Raw genomic sequence first — 19,990 nt, 5'->3', positions numbered from 1 at the left:
TAGCTGCCCTTCAGGTCTGGAATTGAACCCACACCTGTGGCTTCCAGCCAAACAAAAGACAGGCATATGAGTTGAACATGTACCTGAGGTATATATACTCCTTGAAGAGAACAATCATGGGAGAAAAAGAGGCTGTTAATGCACAGGGAGACAGTTCGGGGGCAGGAGTACATGGAGGGATGGACAAGGGAAGAGGTAATTATCAGGAGGAAATGGGAGGGGAGCTGTTGCATTGGGGTAAATTGTAGTCAATGTCATGAGACAAAGTGTGTGTGAACTTCTGTATGGAAAGTGAATTTGCTCTGTAAACGTTCACTCAAATCACAATTAAAAAAAGAAAATGTCAGATTATGGGGGATTGCTATGGAGACAATAAGGGTAATGGCACAGAGCATGGTGATTTGGGGATATTTTAGTTCTCTAGTATTGGTAGGGGAACTCTGGTGGCATAGTGCCTAAGGCATCTGACTGCTAACCAGAATGCTGGTGTTCAAACCCACCAGCCACTCCTTGGAAGGAAGGTTGAGCAATCTACTTACTTCCAGAGTGACACCATCTTGGGAACCCAAGGAGGGGTCGCGATGAGTCGGGTTTGACTCGGTGGCAGTGTGTTGGTGTTTTTGTTTTAGTATTGGTATAACAGAAATACAAGTGGATGACTTTAACAAACAGGTATTTATTCTCTTACAGTTTAGGAGGCTAGAAATCCAAGTTCAAAATCCCAGCTCTAGGGGCTGGGTGAAGGCCCCTCAACCTTGAGCTTCAGCTCTGCTTCTTCTTCCAGTCCACTGAAGTTGGAGATTTCTCTTCACTCAGGCAGCTGCTGGCTGCTGAGGCTGACAAATCCAAGGTTAACAAGTAAAATGGCATGGTCCCAAGATTATTAAGCAACACATTAGGCCACCAGTTCAAGTCCAGAAACAGTCCCAAGATCAGCAGGCAATATGGCAAACTGCTAAATGAAGACTTGGCTAAACACAGGATCCAACTATACCAAAAATCTCAGACCTTTCTCAAAGGTGCTTCTTACATATTGGAAGCAGACCACATTCCTAAGGCAGCTTCTCAGCTGGTCATAGTAGATGCCATCATGGAGTTGATTACCAGTCTCATCATGGGGAATAATACAACCAGCTGGCCAGCCACACAAACCAGGTCCAGCCAAGTTGACACATAACCTTAAGTACCACAGGGAAGTATGGCTACTTCAGCTAAAGTAATTAGCACCTAAAGAAGTGAAGCTTGATTGTTATTATCTAATAATATATATATATATTTTTAATTAAAAATCCGAGGAAGCTCATTCTAGGGAGAAGAAACAGCAAGTGCAATTGCCCTAGATTGGGAAAGAGCTTAGCATGTCCAAAGAACAGAAAACAGTCCATGTGGCTGAAGCATGGTGAAAGATGAGGACAGAAAGCAGCCAGGCATCAGCAAGGACTTCAAGGCAAAGCATTTGATTTTATTCCAAATGCACTGGGAAGCCAGTGGAGTCTCCCCAAAGTGAAAGCAAAATCCAGTTTGGACAGGTTTTTGGATAACAATATTTGAAGACTTTGGTGCCCACAGCTTCCCCAGACCAATCATAACACACATGACAGTCAGAACTGCCATGTTGTTGTTAGGTATTAGCAAGTTGGCTCCAACTCATAGTAACCCTATGTACCACAGAATGAAACACTGCCCGTTCCTGTGCCATCTTCCACTGTTGGAGCCACCATGTTGATTCATCTCATTGAGGGTCTTTCTCTTTTTGGCTGACCCTCTGCTTTAGCAATGATATCCTTCTCCAAAGACTGGTCCCTTCTGACAATGTAACCAAAGAAGATGAGATGGAGTCTGGCCATTCTTGCTTCTAAGGAGTATTGGGGCTGCACTTCTTCCAGGACAGGTTTTTTTGTTCTTCTGCCAGTATATGGTATTTTTGGTATCCTTCACTAACACCACAACTCAAAAGCATCAACTCTTCTTCAGTCATCCTTATACATCGTCCAGTTTTCACATGCATATGAGATGATTGAAAATATCATGGCGTAGGTTAGGCGTACCTTAGTCTTCAAAGTGACATTTTTGCTCTTCAACATTTTAAAGAGATCTTTTGCAGCAGATTTTCCCAGCGCTATATAACATTTGATTTCTTGACTACTGCTTCCATTGGCATTGATTGTGGATACAAGTAAAATAAATCCCTGACAACCTTACTCAATCTTTTCTCTATTCATTGTGATGTCGCTTACTGGTCCAGTTGTGAGGGTTTTTGTTTTCTTGATGTGGAAGTATAATCCATATTGAAGACTATAGTCTTTGATCTTCATCAGTAAGTGCTTCAAGTCATCTGCACTTTCAGCAAGGTGAGTTTTCCTCCAATCCTGATGCTGTGTTCTTTTTCATACAGTCCAGTTTCTTGGACCATTTGCTCAGCATACTAAGTATGGTAAAAGCATACAACCTTGATGCACAACCTTCCTGATTTTAACCATGCAGCATCTCCTTGTTTGTTCAAATGACTGCCTCTTGGTCTATATACAGGTTCCTAATAAGCACAATTAAGTGTTCTGGAATTTCCATCCTTTGTAATATTATCAATAATTGGTATGATCTATACAGTCGAATGCCTTTGCATAGTCAGTAAAATACATTCTTTGCTTTCAGCCATGATCCCATTGACATCAGCAATGATAACCCTCATTCCACATCCTCTTCTGAATCCAGCTAGAATTTCTCAAAGTTCCCTATGTAGTGTTGCAGCCATGTTTGAATTATCTTCAGCAAAATTTTACTTGTATCTGTAATATTAATGATATTATTTGATAATTTCCACATTCTCTTGGATCACTTTTTTTCAGAATAGGCACAAGTATCGATTGCTTCCAGTCAGTTGGCCAGTAGTAGCTGTCTTCCAAATTTCTTGGCATAAATGAGAAAGCACCTCCAGTGCTGCATCCATTTGTTGAAATATCTCAATGGGTATCCCATCAGTTCCTGGGGCCTTGTTTTTCACCAATTCCTTCAGTCCATCTTGGTCTTCTTCCTTCAATACCATTGGTACCTGCTCATTTGCTACCTCCCAAAATGGCTGAACACCGACCAATTCTTTTTCGTACAGTGACTCTGTATATTCCTTCCATCTTCTTTTAATGCTTCCTACGTCATTCAGTATTATGCCCATAGAATCCTTCAATATTGCATTTTGAGGCTTGAATTTTTCCTTCAGTTATTTCAGCTTAAGAAATGCCAAGGTTCTTCCCTTTTGGTTTTCTAACTCCAGGTCTTTGCACATTTCAGTATAATATTTTACTTTGCCTTCTTTCTTCTAGAGCTGCCCTTTGAAATCTTCTGTTCATGTCACTGCCATGTGAAGGGTTAAAAAAACAGTGAAAGGACCATTTCCCAACTGGAAAGGGGCAGGCAGCAAGTGTCAGGGTGCTAACCCCAGCATAAGCTGGGGTGCTGGGTAAGAGAAAGTGAATGTGGGGGAAGAACTATCTCTGAACATAGTCAACTTCATACAGGGCTATAGAAATCCCCAAAGTATCCAGTTAACCTTTTCCTACTGTCTGACAGCTACCTGGCCAACTGACTGGAAGAGATCATATTTGTACCCATTCCAAAGAAAGGTGATCCCACAGATTGTGGAAATTATCAAACAATATCATTAATATCACATGCAAGTAAAATCTTACTGAAGATAATTCAAAAATGGTTGCAGCAGTATATTGACAGAGAACTTCCAGAAATGCAAGCTGGATTCAGAAAAGGACATGGAATGAGGGATAGTGTTGCTGATGTCAGATGGACCTTGGCTCAAAGCAAAGAATACCAGAAAGATGTTTACTTGTGTTTTAGTGACTATGCAAAACCATTTAATTGTGTGGATCATAATAAATTGTGGGTAACATTGAGAAGAATGGGAATTCCAGAACACTTACACTCATGAGGAACCTGTACATAGACCAGGAGGCTGTCATTCAAACAGAAAAAGGGAACACTGTGTGGTTTAAAATCAAGAAGGGAGTGTATCGGGGTTGTATCCTTTCACCATACTTGTTCAATCTATATGCTGAGCAAATAATCCGAGAGCTGGACTATATGAAGAAGAACATGGCATCAGGATTAGAGGAAGAATCATTAACAATCTGTGATATGCTGGCAACACAACTTTGCTTGATGAAAGTGAGGATGACTTGAAGCACTTACTGATGAGGACTGAAGAATACAGTCTGCAGTAGGGATTACATCTCAATATAAAGAAAACAAAAATCCTCACAACTGGGCCTATAAAAGCAGCATCACAATAAATGGAGAAGAGACTGAAATCATCAAAGACTTCACATTGCTTGGTTCTGCAATCGATACCAATGGAAGCAGCAGTCAGGACATGAGATGACATATAGCACTGGGCAAATTGGCTGCAAAGGACCTCTTTCAAGCGCTAAAGAGCAAAGATGTCTCCTTGAGGACTAAGGTGCACCTGACACAAGTCATGGTGTTTTCAATCACCTCATATGCATGTGAAAGCTGGACAATGAATATGCAAGACTGAAGAATTGATGCTTTTGAGTTGTGGTGTTGGCAAAGAATGCTGCAAGTACCATGGACTACTAAAAGAACTAACAGGTCTGTCCTGGAATGCTCCTTGGAGGCGAGAATGGCCAGACTTCATCTCACATACTTTGGTTATGTTGTATGAAAGGACCATTCCCTGGAGAAGGATGTCATGCTTGGTAAGGTGGAGAGTTGACAAGAGAGGGGAAGGCCCTCAACGAGATGCACTGACACGGTGGCAGTGGTGATGGGCTCAAGTATAGCAAAGATCATGGAGCTGGCACAGGATTAAGTGGTATTTCATTCTGCTGTGCATAGGGTCGCTATGAGTTGGAGATGACTCGATGGCACCTAACAACAACAACAACAACTGTCTGCTTTCCAGATCCCCAATCTCAGAGTTCAGTGAATATGAAACCAAGTCAGGTGGCTCAGGGGCCAAATGCTGTTGGCTCGGTGACTCAGGAGTGGACCTACCTCAGGCAAGCTCCTTATACTCTCCTTGCCTCCATTTTTTTCAACTGTGAAATGAAGTAGCAGTCACAGGACTGACCTTATGTGTCTGCTAGGAGGAGTAAATGAGACAATGTGTGCAAAGGGCTTTGTTCCGGTTACCTAGTGCCGCTCTGACAAGAATATACCACAAATGGGATGGCTAAAAAAACAGGAGTTTATGCTCTAACAGTTTGGAGGCTTTGAGTCCAAGTTCAAAAAGGTCCAGGGGTTGGGTTAAAGCCCCTCAACCTTGGGCTTCAGGTCTACCTCCTGCTCCCAGCCCACTGGAGCTAGAAGCTTTTCTTCACTCAGATAGCTACTGGCTACTGAGACTGAGAAGCCCAAGGTTGACAAGTAAAAAGGCACAGTCCCGATGTTACCAAATCACACGGCAGGCCATTAATTCAAATCTATTGAAAGGTCCAAGCTCGGCAGAGCATGGCAGGCTGCTGAACAATGACACAGCTACATGCAGGGTTCAAGTACACCATAAGCTAGAGACCATTCCCCAAATCTTCTCCTTATACACAGGAAGCAGACCACATCCCTAAGGCAGCTACTCAGCTGCTCCCAGTAGATTCCACCATGGAATTGATTACCAGTCTCATCATGGGGAATACTACATCCAGCTGCCCAGACACTCAACGAGGCCCAGCCAAGCTGATACACAAGCTTAACTACCACAGGCTCACACCATGACAAATGCTCAATAAACAGCACCAGGATTTCTTACACCTTTAACATCCAAGGCTGGATACATGCCTTCCAGCCAACCTGCTGGGGCTCTGCCCATCTACCCCTGGCACATTTGGTTCCAGGAGGTGACAAGGGCATCCTAGAACAACTGGCAACTCTCCATCTGAGAACTACCCTTGACTTGAGTGAGGAACAGGCCAGAAGTACCAGGGGAATCAATGCTCTCCAAAGCAGTGCTTGGCTAACAACAGATGAGCGTAAAGGGTAACTATAAGCAATCCACCTTCTACCCCTTTGGTGGATTAACACTAAGGCATGTTCGACAGCATCTCTTAGAGGTCTACAGTGGGAATAAGCCTTAAGTTGTCCACAGTAGTAAGCTGCTCACTGGTGCACCCTTTATGGGATTCCTTCCCTCCCTGTCTCACCTCCCCACCACCCTGCTGACACCCCCTGCGTACATCTTGAAAATAAACTCCTCCCACTCATCCTTGCCTTAGAGTCTGCTTTTCTACCTACAGAAAGATTAATCTTGAGCAGAACTGTTATCTATAACATCAACCTATAGGGTATTTGCACAGATTACATTCTACTTGTGTGTCTCAAACAAATAAACAAACATCAACACCAACAAAAAAAAAAAAGAGAGAGAAAAGAAAAGCAGCATGCATCTGCTGTGATTAAGCAGCCTTAACTTCTAAGTCCTCTAGGCCTTTAGAAATCAGTATAAAGTGACATACTTGTATTTCAGCCTTAGCCTAAGATGTCTGAGCTACCTGACCTGGCCTGTCTGAGACAGATTTAAGAAAGTTCTTACAGGAAAATGTCTATGCTCTACAAATCCTTCTCTGAGATCTGTCTTCACTCTACAAATATGTATGTGTGAGATGTGTTTCTTACTAAAGACACAGATTTCAAACTCATCATTTAGTTATCACTTTTTTTCTTTCCTCCTTGGAGGAATCTCTTTATATATACACACACACACTGAGCGTAAGTTAACTGAGCCAGCTTTCCTACGCAAGCAAGTACCCAGGAAGATAGCAGGATGGGCTTACCTTGGGAGAGGCACTGGTTGGCCAAGGCGACCTGACCAGAATGCAGATAGAGATTGAGCCTGGTGAAGATTCCCACCAGGGAGGGAATGGTAATGAAGCAGTACGCAACACAGGCCTAGAAGAAAGGGAGAGCTCCAGTAGGTTACGTAGGTTACGCCTGCAATGCTGTTAATTAACACTCCTGCTTGCACTCATCCCATATTTTCTAGTAACACTTAAAGCAATTAATCCCCCCACTGTGAGCCCCAATGGCTCTCTCTTGCCTCTGCTGTACCTGACAACATGTGGGAGGGTGGGGAGACAAGGGGATGATGATTTATGACAAATAAACACTTATCCATCATTGCAAGAAGGAGGTAATAACTAACACTGATAAATTAACTAACATCTGTTTAAACCAATTACTTAAAATTATGGAAAATATTAAAAGAAGAACTTGCTAAAAAGGGTTTGAGGCGACTGACTCTGAGGAAAGGCGTATGAGGTGAGAAAGGGCAGGGCTTGTTTGTTTATTTTTCATTGTAATCTTTTTGGTATGGTTTCATTTTTAAAATCATGGACATGCATTGCTTCAATAAAATTTAGAGTAGGGTACTCAAATAGCTGATTTTTTTTGTTGTTGCCTCTTGTCATTGTTCCAGACTTGTGCATGACTCTCGTTAAGAGGAAAAAAGGCATTAGGCCTTCCAAATCACAGGCCTGAGTCACAGAGGTAACTCGGCGGCACACAAACACAAAGCTGCCTCTCAACTACCTCCTCACAACACATATTAAAATTCAGACTCATTTGGTGGTTTCTTTCAAAAACATTAAGGACACTAATGAGCCCCCAGATACTCAAGGAAAAATTAATCTGAAAAATCAGTATTAAGTGACATACTTGTATTTTTCTGGGAACAGCAATTTAGTAACCCCCAAACTAAACTACTCACTGGCGTTCAAAGCCTGAGAGTCCTTAGCTTTAGAACATACCCGAACAAATGCAGCTGTCTTTCTGGAGTGATTTCCTTTCATTACTTTTCTTGTTTCCATTGCCAGCCGGTTCACACTCTGAATTTGTTAATAAACAGAAATAAAATGACAATGAAATGATGTCTGACTCAGATTAATGTCTTCCATAGAGATCTGGACATTAGCTACATACAAGGTGAAGAGGACAATCTGATTAGGGACAAGACTGGTTAGCACTGAACCCTGAAATGCCAAAGGGTCATCAGGCCTGATTCAATCTCGGCTTAAGCAAACATTTCCAGGAGAACAGAACAAAAGGCACTCAAGGATCAGTCATGCCTATCAACCAATATTAAGAATGACCATTTTCTGGTTTAATGAGTAGACAAGGTTCACTTACTCTAGTTTCCAGAAATCCCCCACATGAAGCTTAGAGATCTTAAAAGAAACATCCAAATCTAAGAGCAGGACAATTTAGCTGTGCAAGATGAACATCAAAAGGAATGTAGCAGCCACCACATCATCTATGATGTAGTAGGTGCTGTTCTCAGAGCTGCACATCACCATCTCATGTAAGCCTCACAACTTCATCAAGTGGGGCTACTACCTCCCCCTACATGTGAGGCGTCTCTGGACACTGGTCTTAAGTTTAGTGATGCTAAACCACTTGGTAATCAACAAACACATTGGAAAGGTTATTTTTCCTTAAATTTATATGAAACACTTGAGTAGCCTTAGGGAACTTTTCCACAGATAGGCAAACTTTGGCTGCATGGTTCTTAGACTGTGCACCATGGCACCCAAGGGCATAACAGCAAGCTCACAGGGGCACATCATGAGGAAAATGCAGCAGTACCCTAGAACTAAACACACTCGAAGCACCGGTGTGAGGGAGTGCAGATTCCACACTAGATCAATTACATTCCTTGCAGTGTTACCATCTTTCCAAAGCTGGGTTTGGACCAGTTGCTGAGATAAAAAGCAAGTACTGTGCAAAGATCAATGAGGAAAAGGAAATGAGGGGGGGTGTCCAATCCAATTTCAAGGTCTAAGAAGTCATGCTGTACCCAACAAGTACACATATCTCATTAAGAAGCAATTGTAATTAAGAAGAGTAAAATAAAAATAAAATTTTTCTTTCAATTTATGTATATTGTTCTTTCAACTGGCTACCAAGTTTTTGGGGGCATAGATACTGAAGTTGTTTGAAACTAATAGAATTGTTATTTATATCTTTTGGCCTGGCGGGGGGGCAGCACTGTGAAAAATTATTGAGATGCACCATGATGTGAGAAAGTTTTGGAACCTCTGCTTGAGACAAGAGACTCTAGCATTTCTATAACTAATTTATCAGTATAAATCCCTCAAGTGTTTGCTATTGGCATGTGGAAATAAGACTAAGCAAATATCAGCAAAAAAGAAGTTGACAGAAACCATTCAAAGATTTAAGTAACGTAGAAATCATTAACCTTTGAGAAACTACCTTTTGTACACTAGAGAGCAGCAGCACAGGATCAAATGAGCCCCAGATTAAGATCGCTGCCTGGCATGCAGATGATCAATAAATATGTGTCAAGAGAATGAATGATTGAAAATTCTTACGTGAATCAACTGCACAAGAACAGGTTCCAGATTACAAAACATCGACCTGGCCTCAACATAAAAGCTTAGCTGCTGTTCAAAATCACGGCCGAAGGAGACCTAGAACCAAGGAGGCAGATGTTGAAAAGGACAATGTTATTTCAAGGAACACAACTGAAATGGTTTTTCTTGAGATCTGTGTGGCTGGGGAGTGCTGTGATGACAATTTCCAGAAAGCTTAGATTTTTGGAAATTTAAAGGGAAGCCAAATTTAAAGCTAACATACATACCGGAATATTCTCTGTAGAAAGGCCTCACATGACTGTATGCAGCATATAACTAAAATATTACTATTTTACCTTGTTGATGTCAGCATTGAACTAGAATATAAAAAGGCCTAAGGGTATGAACAATCTCAAAATGTAAAAAGGATTTTCCAGCCTATGAGAAAAGCACTGGGAAGGAAATAATGGAATTTCACTTGTCAGTTCTGGCCTTTTCACAGAACATTAATTTGGTTACTGGGAACCATTTGTTAGAGGAGTTTCCCTAATAAAAGTCACACCTTTCTGTGTCCTGACGAGGATTCTGACCTCAGCAGCTCACTGGTGGCTGCCAGAGCCATGGACTGAATTGCTCTACCATTAAAATTCCCCTCTTCTATTTCTTCAAATTTATGAACAGCTGGTGAGTAGGACAAATGTTTTGGCTGTCCACGGTAGGTTTACTTAACATTACTGTTTCCATCATAGCTAACAAATTTCACACCTTATTTCCTCATACTCTTTTCCATATAACTGATTGACTGTCAGACAAAGCCATAAAAAGGATAAATATCACATGATCAGTACATAAATCAAGGGCACAGGCAAATCACCCAGTAAAACTTGAGTACATTTCCTAACATGAGAATTGAAAGGCTAACCCTGAATTTTCATCAAAATTGATATTTTACCCAGAGTCAGGAGGGCAGTTAAAATCAACCCTAATTGTTGAAAGTCACATTTTTAAGGTTATTTATAAAGTGATCTAAAAAACAAAAAACTCCAAACTCACTGCCATCAAGTCGATTTCGACTCATAGCAACCCCTCCTTGGGTTTCCGAGGTGGTATCTCTATGTAAGTAGATTGCCCAATTCTTCCTTCTGAGGAGTGGCTGGTGGGTTTGAACCACCAGCCTTCTGGTTAGCAGTCAAATGCCTTTGGCACTATACCATCAGAGCTCCTTAAAGTGATGTAAGCATTTTCATTTGAGTCAACTTTGATCCTGGTGTTCCTATTAAACTAGAAGACACTGGCAGCAGTTGGTATTTTTACTTTGCACACCAAGAATTAACACAAAGATTGTTCTGGCTAAGGATGGTGTGGCAGATCATGTCCAAAGATGGAGGCAATAATCCTGTCCTTTTGCTATGTCCCTTCACCACTCTTTCCATCAGGAGGTGGTATCTACTTCCTCTCCCCTCCACCAGCCAATACCACATGAAGCACACAGTTACCCAATCAACCCATGGATTTGTAAGAAGTAATAAATCACTGTGATTTCAACCCACTAACTTTGCGATGAGTTGTTACACAGCAACAAGTAACTGTATGGATGGTATTGTCTGTCCAGCATCCTTTTACCATCATCTGGTAATAGCAGGTCAGTTGCTTCAGGGTATCCCTCCTCCCTACTCTCGGTCCATGGTATTTGGGTAGAATGGGTACATATGTCTCCCAAGGCTGGCCAATCCACCTTCACTCCCCCTGCCCATCACCCAAATTAATCCAAAGAGGCTCAACCCTCAGACTTCTGCTGGAGTACCTCCTGCTGGTCGACAGGGCTGCAGGAAGGAAATCCAGAGATTATCTGAAGAGGAACCTGCCTGCTGCTCAGAAAGTGAGCCAAAGCCAGATGCAGAGAAAGGTCCTGATGATACACTGGAGACCCTGAGTCCAGCTGTTCCTCCAGAGAGCTACATCCCTGGATTTTTTGGTCACATGAGCCAATATGTATATACTTGTTCCCCATCCCCCAGCCCTTTAGTTTTCTTCGTAAGCCAGTTTGTCTTGGCTGTCTCTGCCCCCAGTGGAGTCCTGGCTAATGTATGATGTTTCCCAATTTCATCTTATCTCAATAAAAATGAAAAGTATCAGGGGACATAATATCAACTGCTATCATCAGAATGAAGATAAACAATTACATCACATCTCCAAATGCACTAAAACTTCTTCCCCAATACTTACCATTTTTATAAATCCATTAATCAAATATGCCAGCATTCTTTTCTCATCTTCAAGAGTGAGTGCACTAAAATCAATAATTGTACATAATTAACACTGGAGTAATACATGAGTTTCTAAAGGAAAAAAAAAAATACATTAAAAGGAAAGCAATCTAACAAGCCAGGACATTTTGTATCTTGTAGGTATAAAACCTCTAAAGGCCTATATACTTTTCTTGAGATAAAAATTTGTACAGTAATCTAAAAATAACATAATTTAAATATATTTCTCATTTCCTTCAAATATGTTAGATGTCATTCTCAAGATACATCTATAAACCAGGAAGAGAGAAGACACTTTCTCTTCTTTGAAATTTGGGTAGCAAAGTCTTAATTTGTATTTCATAGAAATTTCGTTAAATATTTTATTATAAAAAATTTCAAATACACAGTAACATTGAAAGAATTTTCTAATGAACAATTATATACCCACCACCAAGATCCTACCATTAACATTTTATAATATTTACTTTATAACTATTTCCCTCTCCACCTATCAATCTATCTTATTTTTAAGATATATTTCAAAGTGAATTGTAGAATGCCGTATTATTCTATTTAATAGGCAATGTAACACAAATATAAATAAGAAAATGTCAAGTCCTTATAGTTTTATTGTACAAATGTATAAAACAGTTCTCCAAATACATTTTTTAAATTTAAGAGCATCCAAAAACCAGGAACCAAGGTTTTTGTTTGTTAGTTTGTTCCATGGGGAGATAAAAGGATTGGCAAAGATTGCAAACTGCCTTCTGCTGTGCAATGTCTCCACCCTTTGAGACTGTATTTCCCAGTCTCCTCCTCCTCCCAGTCGCCATAGGTCTGTCCCTGTGACAGTTCTGGCCAATAGGTTGTAAATGCAAGTGATTTGGCACGCCTTCCAAGTCTTGTTCTTAATAGAAAGCTGCTGTTGTCCAATGCCTGCAGGCTGCAATGGTGGAGGGAAGACAGCTTCCACCATGCAGGCAAGGACCACATCCCAGAGAAATGGCACAGCAGCCAGACAGAGGAACTTGGGTCCCAGGATGATGTTCTGAAGCAGAGTGACCTCCAAACTCTTGACCTACCCACACTTTCACACAAGAAAAATAAACCTATTTTATTTAAACCAAAAAATCAAACTCACTGCCGTCAAGTTGATTCCTACTCATAACTACCCCTCCTTAGGTTTCCAAGGCAGTATCTCTATGGATGTAGATTGCCCAAGCCACTGTTATTTGTCTCTAGCATAGCAGGCTAATATCCTACAAATACAAGTGCCTTTCTGAATGTTCTTTGTGCCTTTATTTCTTTTTTTTTCCTAACTACAGTCTACCAGTTCTATTTATTATGAAAAGTCTTGATATTTTGATTTTTTTAACTATCCATGAATTTGAAAGCACTGAGTCATGAAAATAAATGATGCTAAAATATAAAAAAGATAAGAAATATAATTAATCTTATTGACATTTGTTATATTCCAAAATAACTTTCTCAATTCTTACTAACATTTTCCAACAAATCAATCTTCTGGGTTTAAACATTCTTTGGAGATTAAAATTTCAGACAAATAAGCTAGAATTGCCCTAAACACATTCAAATGGAAGTGTGAAAACAACCAGGAAGCAAAGGAGTGGAAATTCAGCCTTTGACCCCAGGGAAGACCTGTGGATAGGTCTGGACTTCAAGTACACTGAGCAAAGTAAGTGATTCAAGTAAGGAATACACGCACTTTCAAATTAAACCATCATGTTAGTGGATGAGTGAGCTCATTACTAAACTATCTGCTGTTCTCAGAAGCCTCTGGGAGATAGGGAGCTTGAGTTCAAACTTGGATGAACCCAGTCTGTTTTTCTCAACAGAAATCTCTCTATAAGAACATCTGCCATCTTCTTTTCTAAGGAAGGTTACCCTCAGGCTCCCTCCTCTCCTAGACCAGGATGTCCTCATTAGCAAAAATCTTAACACACTCAATAAAGTAGTATTATTCACAGTGGCAGTTTGAAACTAGCAATTCTTTAACGTAATATTAAGAGCCAATTCATGCTACAGTTCAGCTTTAAATGTGGCTTACTTCACAGAGTCATGCATGGTCTTACACACGTGCAAAAGGGCGTTCAGAATGACGGGGTCCTTGGTGGGCTCCTGCTGATGCCTAAGAAACATTTAAAGATAACAGTAAAGCTATGTCCACTAAGAGCAAAGAAAGCATGGATTTATTTCTCACCTACTGTTTATATTTGAGAAGCAGAAAACTAACTGGTTGGCATTTAATGTGGTCCAATTCACTAGCAATGGCCAATGTTCTGGTATTTCTTATTCTTCTTTAAGTAAGTTTGCTCTTCTACCTGTAGTATACCCATTGCCATCAAGTCAATTCTGACAACAGTGACCCTATAAGACAGAGTAGAACTGCCCCACAGGGTTCCATGTAACAACTGGTGTGTTTGAACCTTTCAGTCAGCAGCCAAGTGCTTAACCACTGCATCACCAGAGCTCTCACCGCCATACAGCTTCTCATGTTTGCAAAATTAGTGCAGAACTGCTACATTTTATAAAGCAGGCAAAGGGCATACCACTTGTTACAGTATGTTCTTGTACCTTCTGAAGCTGTTCCCAACCAGTCTATAACCATGTGAAGTGCCTGGCAAAAGTATTAATTTGGTTTTTCAAATCATATAATAAGGACAGACTCTTGTAATACATCTTTACATAAAGAAAGCAGGCATATATGTTTTGAACACACGGAATCAATTTTTTATCAACATAACACATCCACTGCCATCAATTTGATTTACAGCAACCCTATAGTACAGAGTGGTACTGCCCCATAGGGCTTCTAAGGCTATAAATCTTTATGAAAGCAGACTGCCTCATCTTTCTACCAAGGAGGGCCTGGTAGGTTCAAACTGGCAAACTTCTGGTTAGGAGCTGATTGCTTTAACCACTACAGCACCAGAGCTCCTTTAACATAACACAAGGAAAGATTAAAACATAATCATCTAGCTCAATTTTCCAAACTATAATTATCTGAGTTCCATCTTAACTTTTTTTTTTTTAACCATATCTATACTTAATATTTCAAGTGACTTTAACTATTTTTACTTAACCTTGTCCCAGGCAATAATATACATGAAATCATAGATCAAATAAGTCAGTTATATATTTTCTAATATACATTAAAATAAATACGTAACTTAAAAAGAAACCTTCTCCACATACTGGGTAAAATTATTTCATGTATGAACAGTAGTAGCAGTTTTAGGGAACACAGATTAAGTCAATAAAAGAGCAGGAATTTAATTTGAAAACTGGTGCCAAATTCATGAACTACACAGTAAACACTGAAAATGTAAATCTTTCCAGCTCTGGTAACTCTGATAAGCATTGCTTTCTCTTTTTTTTTTTTTTTTTATTGTGATTTGAGTGAAAGTTTATGGAAAAGGAAGTTTTCCGTTTAACAATTTATGTATATTTTGTTTTGTGCCTTGACTACAACCCGCACACTGTAAAATCACCCATCCTACTTCCTCCCTATGTTTACCATTTCCATTCCTCCTTCTTTCCTACTCCTTCCTGCTTTTGGAATTTTGTTCTTGGGCAAATATTGCCCTGTTGATCTTGAAGGATTGCCTGTTCTAAGGAGTGCATACCTCCCCAGTGTTACTGTTTACCTTATAGGATCGCCGATAGTTTGGCTGAAAGTTGATCTATAGCAGTGAGTTCAGTTCCAGGCTTGAAGGGTGACTATAACCTCTAGGGTTCCAAACAATAAGCCAGGTCATTTTTATGATTTTGAGTTTTGTTTCAAATTTTTCTCCCACTCTTCTAGGATCTTCTAAAGTGATCCTTCCCTTTCAAAGAGGTTGGTAGTGGCGCAGGGCACCATCTAGTTGTTCTTCTGGTCTCAGAGTCAGGGAGGCTGAGGTTTGTGTAATCAATTAGTCCTTTGGACTCACTATTTCCACGGGTCTGATTTTCTTCACTATTTGCTCCAGATGGGGAGAGACCAATGGTTGTACGTTAGGTGGCCATTTATAAGCTGTTAAGACCCCAGCAGCTACTCACCAAAATAGCATGCAGAACATTCTCTTTGTAGACTATGTCATGCCAACTGACCTCGATGTTCCCCAAGACTATGGTCCAGAGCCCCCTGGTCCAGTGACTTGAGTCCTTCAAGGTGCCTGATTGTGGCTGAGAAGTTTGCCCCTGTATGATCTATTACATTCATGGATATATTTGAAGCGCATGTTAATACATAAGTAGAAATATCTTCTGTCGTACCAATATATATTCAGTGGGTAGGCCCATTTGCTTCAGTAGGCCCCTGTTCAGCTTCAGTGTCTATCTATGTATCCACTCATAGATTATTGTTATTACCGTTATTGCTGAGGGAGCTCTGATGGCATAGTGACTAAGGCATCTGACTGCTAACCAGAAGGCTGGCAGTTCAAACCCCTCAGCTACTCCTTGGAAGGAAGATTGGGCAATCCACTTCTGTAGTGATACTGCCTCGAAAATCCAAGGAGAGATCACTATGAGTTGGATCCAACTCGACGGCTTTTAGTTTGGTTTGGTTTATGGTTATTGCCGAATGGTGTTTTACCTCTGTTGTCTTTAACTCTTGTGATCCTCCCAGTGCCTTGCTGTGCCTTATCATTCTGTGCTGATTTCCCCCTTAAACTGTATATTGCCTTTACCCAAGGCAATACAAGTCTAACCTTTAGTTACTAATTTACCTCCCTTCCCCTCTTACCCTGGTAACCATCAAAGAATGCTTCTTTCTGTGTGAAAACTTCTTCTTTACTTCGTATAATAATGATTTCCTTGTCCTTTTGTGATCAATTTCATTCAGCAGTATGTCCTCCAGGTTCACGCATGTTATGAGATGTTTCACAGATTCATCATTATTCCTTAATGTTGTATAGTACTCTTCCATTATACGTACCATAGTTAATTTATCCCTTTATGCACCGATGAAGATTTAGGCTATTTCCATCTTTTTGCTATTGGGAATAGTGCAGCAATGAACATGGATGTGCATATATCTATTCCTGTCATGGATCTTATTTCTACAGGATATATGCCTAATAGTGGGATTGCTGGATCACATGGTATTTCTAACTTGTAAAGGAAGTGCCATACTGTGTACCATTTTCTCCACACTCTTACCAGAATTTGTTGTTTTCTGAACTTTGTAATTCACGCTGAACTTTTGTTATATCTCACTATTTGCTTTTTTAAAAAAAGTTATTCTCCACTGTATTAGTTTTCTAGAGATGTGGAAAAACAAAATATTACAAAGTGTGTGGCTTAAAATGACAGAAATGTATTATCTCACAGTTTTAGAGGCTTCTTCCTATTGCTGTTGTAGGTGCCATCAATCTGGTTCCAACTCATAGTGACCCATGTACAAAAGAACCAAATGCTGCCCAGTCCTGCACCATCCTCCAATCGCTGCCATGTCTGAGCCCCTGCAGCAGCCGCTGTGTCCATCTATCTCATTGAGGGCCTCCCTCTTTTTCTCTGACTCTCTCCTTTACCAAACATGATGTACTTCTCCAGGGACTGATTCTTCCTGATAGCATGTCCAAAGTACATGATATGAAGTCTCACCATCCTTGCTTGGAAGAAGCATTTTGGCTGTATTTCTTCCAAGACAGATTTGTTCATTCTTCTAGTAATCCATGGTGTGTTCAATATTGTTTACCAACACCATAATTCAAAGGCATCAATTCTTCTTCAGTTTTCCATATTCATTGTCAAGCTTTTGCATACATATAAGGAGACTGAAAAGTGCCATGGCTTGAGTCAGGGGTACCTTAGTCCTCAAGGTGAGACCTTTGCTTTTTAACACTTTAAAGAGGACTTCTGCAGCACACTGCTGAACATAATACATCATTTGATTTGACTGCTCCTTTCATGGACACTGATGGTAGATCTAAGTAAAACGAAATCCTTGAAAACTTCAATCTTTTCTCCATTTATATGATGTTACTTATTGGTCCATTTGTGAGATTTTTGTTTTCTTTATGCTGAAGTATAATCTATAATGAAGGCTGCAGTCTTTGATCTTCACCAATAAGTACTTCAAGTCTTTGCTTTCAGCAAGGAAGGTTATATCATCTGCATATTGTAGGTGGTTCTCATTATCATTTTAATTTGCATCTCTCTAATGGTTAATATTAGAGCTCTGGTAGCATAGTGCCTAAGGCACTTGACTGCTAACCAGAAGGCTGGCGGTTCAAACCCACCAGATACTCCTTGGAAGGAAGGATGGGCAATCTACTTCCTCAGTGATACCACCTCGGCAACCCAAGGAGGTGTTGCCATGAGTCGGGGCCAACTCAACAGCACATAACAACAATGGTTAATTATCACAAGCATTTCTTCATAGTTATGTTGGCCACCTGAATGTTCTTTGGTGAAATGTCTGTTCATGTCCCCTGCCCAATTTTTAACTGCATTATTTATCTTTTTGTTGCTGAGGTATTGAATTTTTCTAAATATTTTAGTGAATAGTCCCTTGTTTAATAGGTCATTGCCAGTTTTTTTCTCCCAGTCTGTGGGTTATCTTTTCCTTTTATTTTCTTCATTATTTTTCATTTTTGCAGTGTTCCCTCCTCTCCTCTCCTACTCCTGGTAACCAATAACGTAAGTTTCCCTCCATATATAAAACTTTGCTTGACTTTTTACAATAATGAACTATACTTGTCCTTCTATGATTGACTTATTTCACTCCACATAATGTCCTTCAAGTTCATACACATTATGATGTGTTTTGGAGATTCAACATTATTCATTTTTTTTTTTTATTTATTGTGATTTGGATGAAGATTTACAGAGCAAATTCACTTTCCATACAGCAGTTCACATACACTGTCTCATGACAATGACCACAGTTTACCACAGTGCAACAGCTCCCCTCCCACTTCCTCCCCACAGTTACCTCTTCCTAGTGTCCATCCCTCCATGCACTCCTGCCCCCTAAGCTGTCTCCCTGTGCATGAGGAGCCCTTCTTTAGCACATAATTGTTCTCTCCAAGGAGTGTATCTACCAGAGGTAAATGTTCAACTCACATGCCTTTCTTTTGTTTGGCTGGAAAGCAAGGGTGTGGGTTCAATTCCAGACCTGAAGGGCAGCTAGGGGCCATAGTCTCAGTGGTTCCACCAGGCTCTATCGGACCAGCAAACCTGGCCCCCCCCCCCCGTTTTTTTTTCTCCAAATGATTCTCCCTCTCTATCAAGGATCTCCTACATAGATCCTCTTCCAAGTGGTTGACAGTAGCAGCTGGGCACCAGCTAGTTCTTCGGGTCTCATAGCCGCATAGGCTGCAGATCGGATGGTGTACCAGTCGCTAGGACTAACCGTTTCCATGAATTTTGGTTTTCTTCATTCTTCTTTGCTCTGGATGAGGAGAGACACATCGTTGCATATACATGGCAGCTTGCCAGCTTTTAAGATCCCAGTCGCTACTCACCAAAGTAGGAGATGGGACAATGTTTTCTATAGTATGTTATGCCAATTGAGCTTGATGTCCCCTGCAACCATGGTACCAAGCCCACAGGTTCAACTACTCTGTTCCTCTGGGTAAATGGCTAAGACCAAGCAGTGACCACAACCTTGCCCCTTGTCAGCACCTGGGAATTCTGATCATTCACATAAACTTACAGGACCATTGTCTGCCAACCCTATACATGTATACATGTTCTTGGATACATTCCCCATTTCACAGACATACCTAATACTTCAGCTGTCCACCCATCTATCCACCCATATACCCATGTTTGCTTTCACTGACAATGCAGTACTGTATATGCAAAAGGGTTCATCTTTGTTGTCTGTACCTCCCATGTACCTCTCTCTGTCTCTCTCATCCTCAATTGGTACACTGCCCTTCCCTTCACCCAAATCAATACTTATCTCTATCTATCTAACAGCGTTCCCTCCCCTCCCCTCCCACCCCTGGTAACCAACAAAGAACATTTCATTCTATAGATAAACCTTTAACTTTTAAAATAACGGACTAATACAATATTCGTTCTTTTGTGATTGACTTATTTCACTCAGCATAATGTCCTCCAAGTTCATCCACATTATGCGGTGTTTTGCAGATTCTACATAATTCTTTATAGCATTACATACCATTCCATTGTGTGTATGTAGCATAGTTTGGTTATCCATTCCTCAGGTGATGGACACCTAGGTTGTTTCCATCTTTTGGCTATTGTAAATAGTGCTGTAATCAACATGGGTGTGCATATATCTGTTATTGTCATGGCTCTCACTTCTTTAGGGTATATAGTAATGGAATGGCTGGGAATATTGATATTTCTAATTCCAACTTTTGAAGGAATCGCCATACTGCTTTCCACAATGGTTGTACCATTTTACAGTCCCACCAGCAGTGTATGAGA

General features: G+C 40.5%; 1 protein-coding gene across 1 annotated transcript in view; it reads right to left on the bottom strand.

Moving 5' to 3' along the window:
• VPS35L (VPS35 endosomal protein sorting factor like) overlaps positions 1-19,990 on the bottom strand; it is a 221,075-nt gene that overhangs the window by 68,669 nt on the left and 132,416 nt on the right. The window contains exons 21-25 of the mRNA XM_007954736.2: positions 13,647-13,727; positions 11,556-11,619; positions 9,348-9,446; positions 7,767-7,844; positions 6,795-6,909 (exon numbers count right to left, since the gene is read on the bottom strand). Coding sequence (XP_007952927.2) covers positions 6,795-6,909; positions 7,767-7,844; positions 9,348-9,446; positions 11,556-11,619; positions 13,647-13,727 — 437 coding nt within the window. The remainder of the gene's footprint in view (positions 1-6,794; positions 6,910-7,766; positions 7,845-9,347; positions 9,447-11,555; positions 11,620-13,646; positions 13,728-19,990) is intronic.

This window comes from Orycteropus afer, unplaced genomic scaffold (genome assembly GCF_000298275.1).
Source record: "Orycteropus afer afer isolate SDZICR_OR568_19922 unplaced genomic scaffold, OryAfe1.0 scaffold00470, whole genome shotgun sequence".
Classification (NCBI taxonomy): Eukaryota; Metazoa; Chordata; class Mammalia; order Tubulidentata; family Orycteropodidae; genus Orycteropus; species Orycteropus afer.
This window is presented reverse-complemented; position numbering and strand designations above follow the sequence as displayed.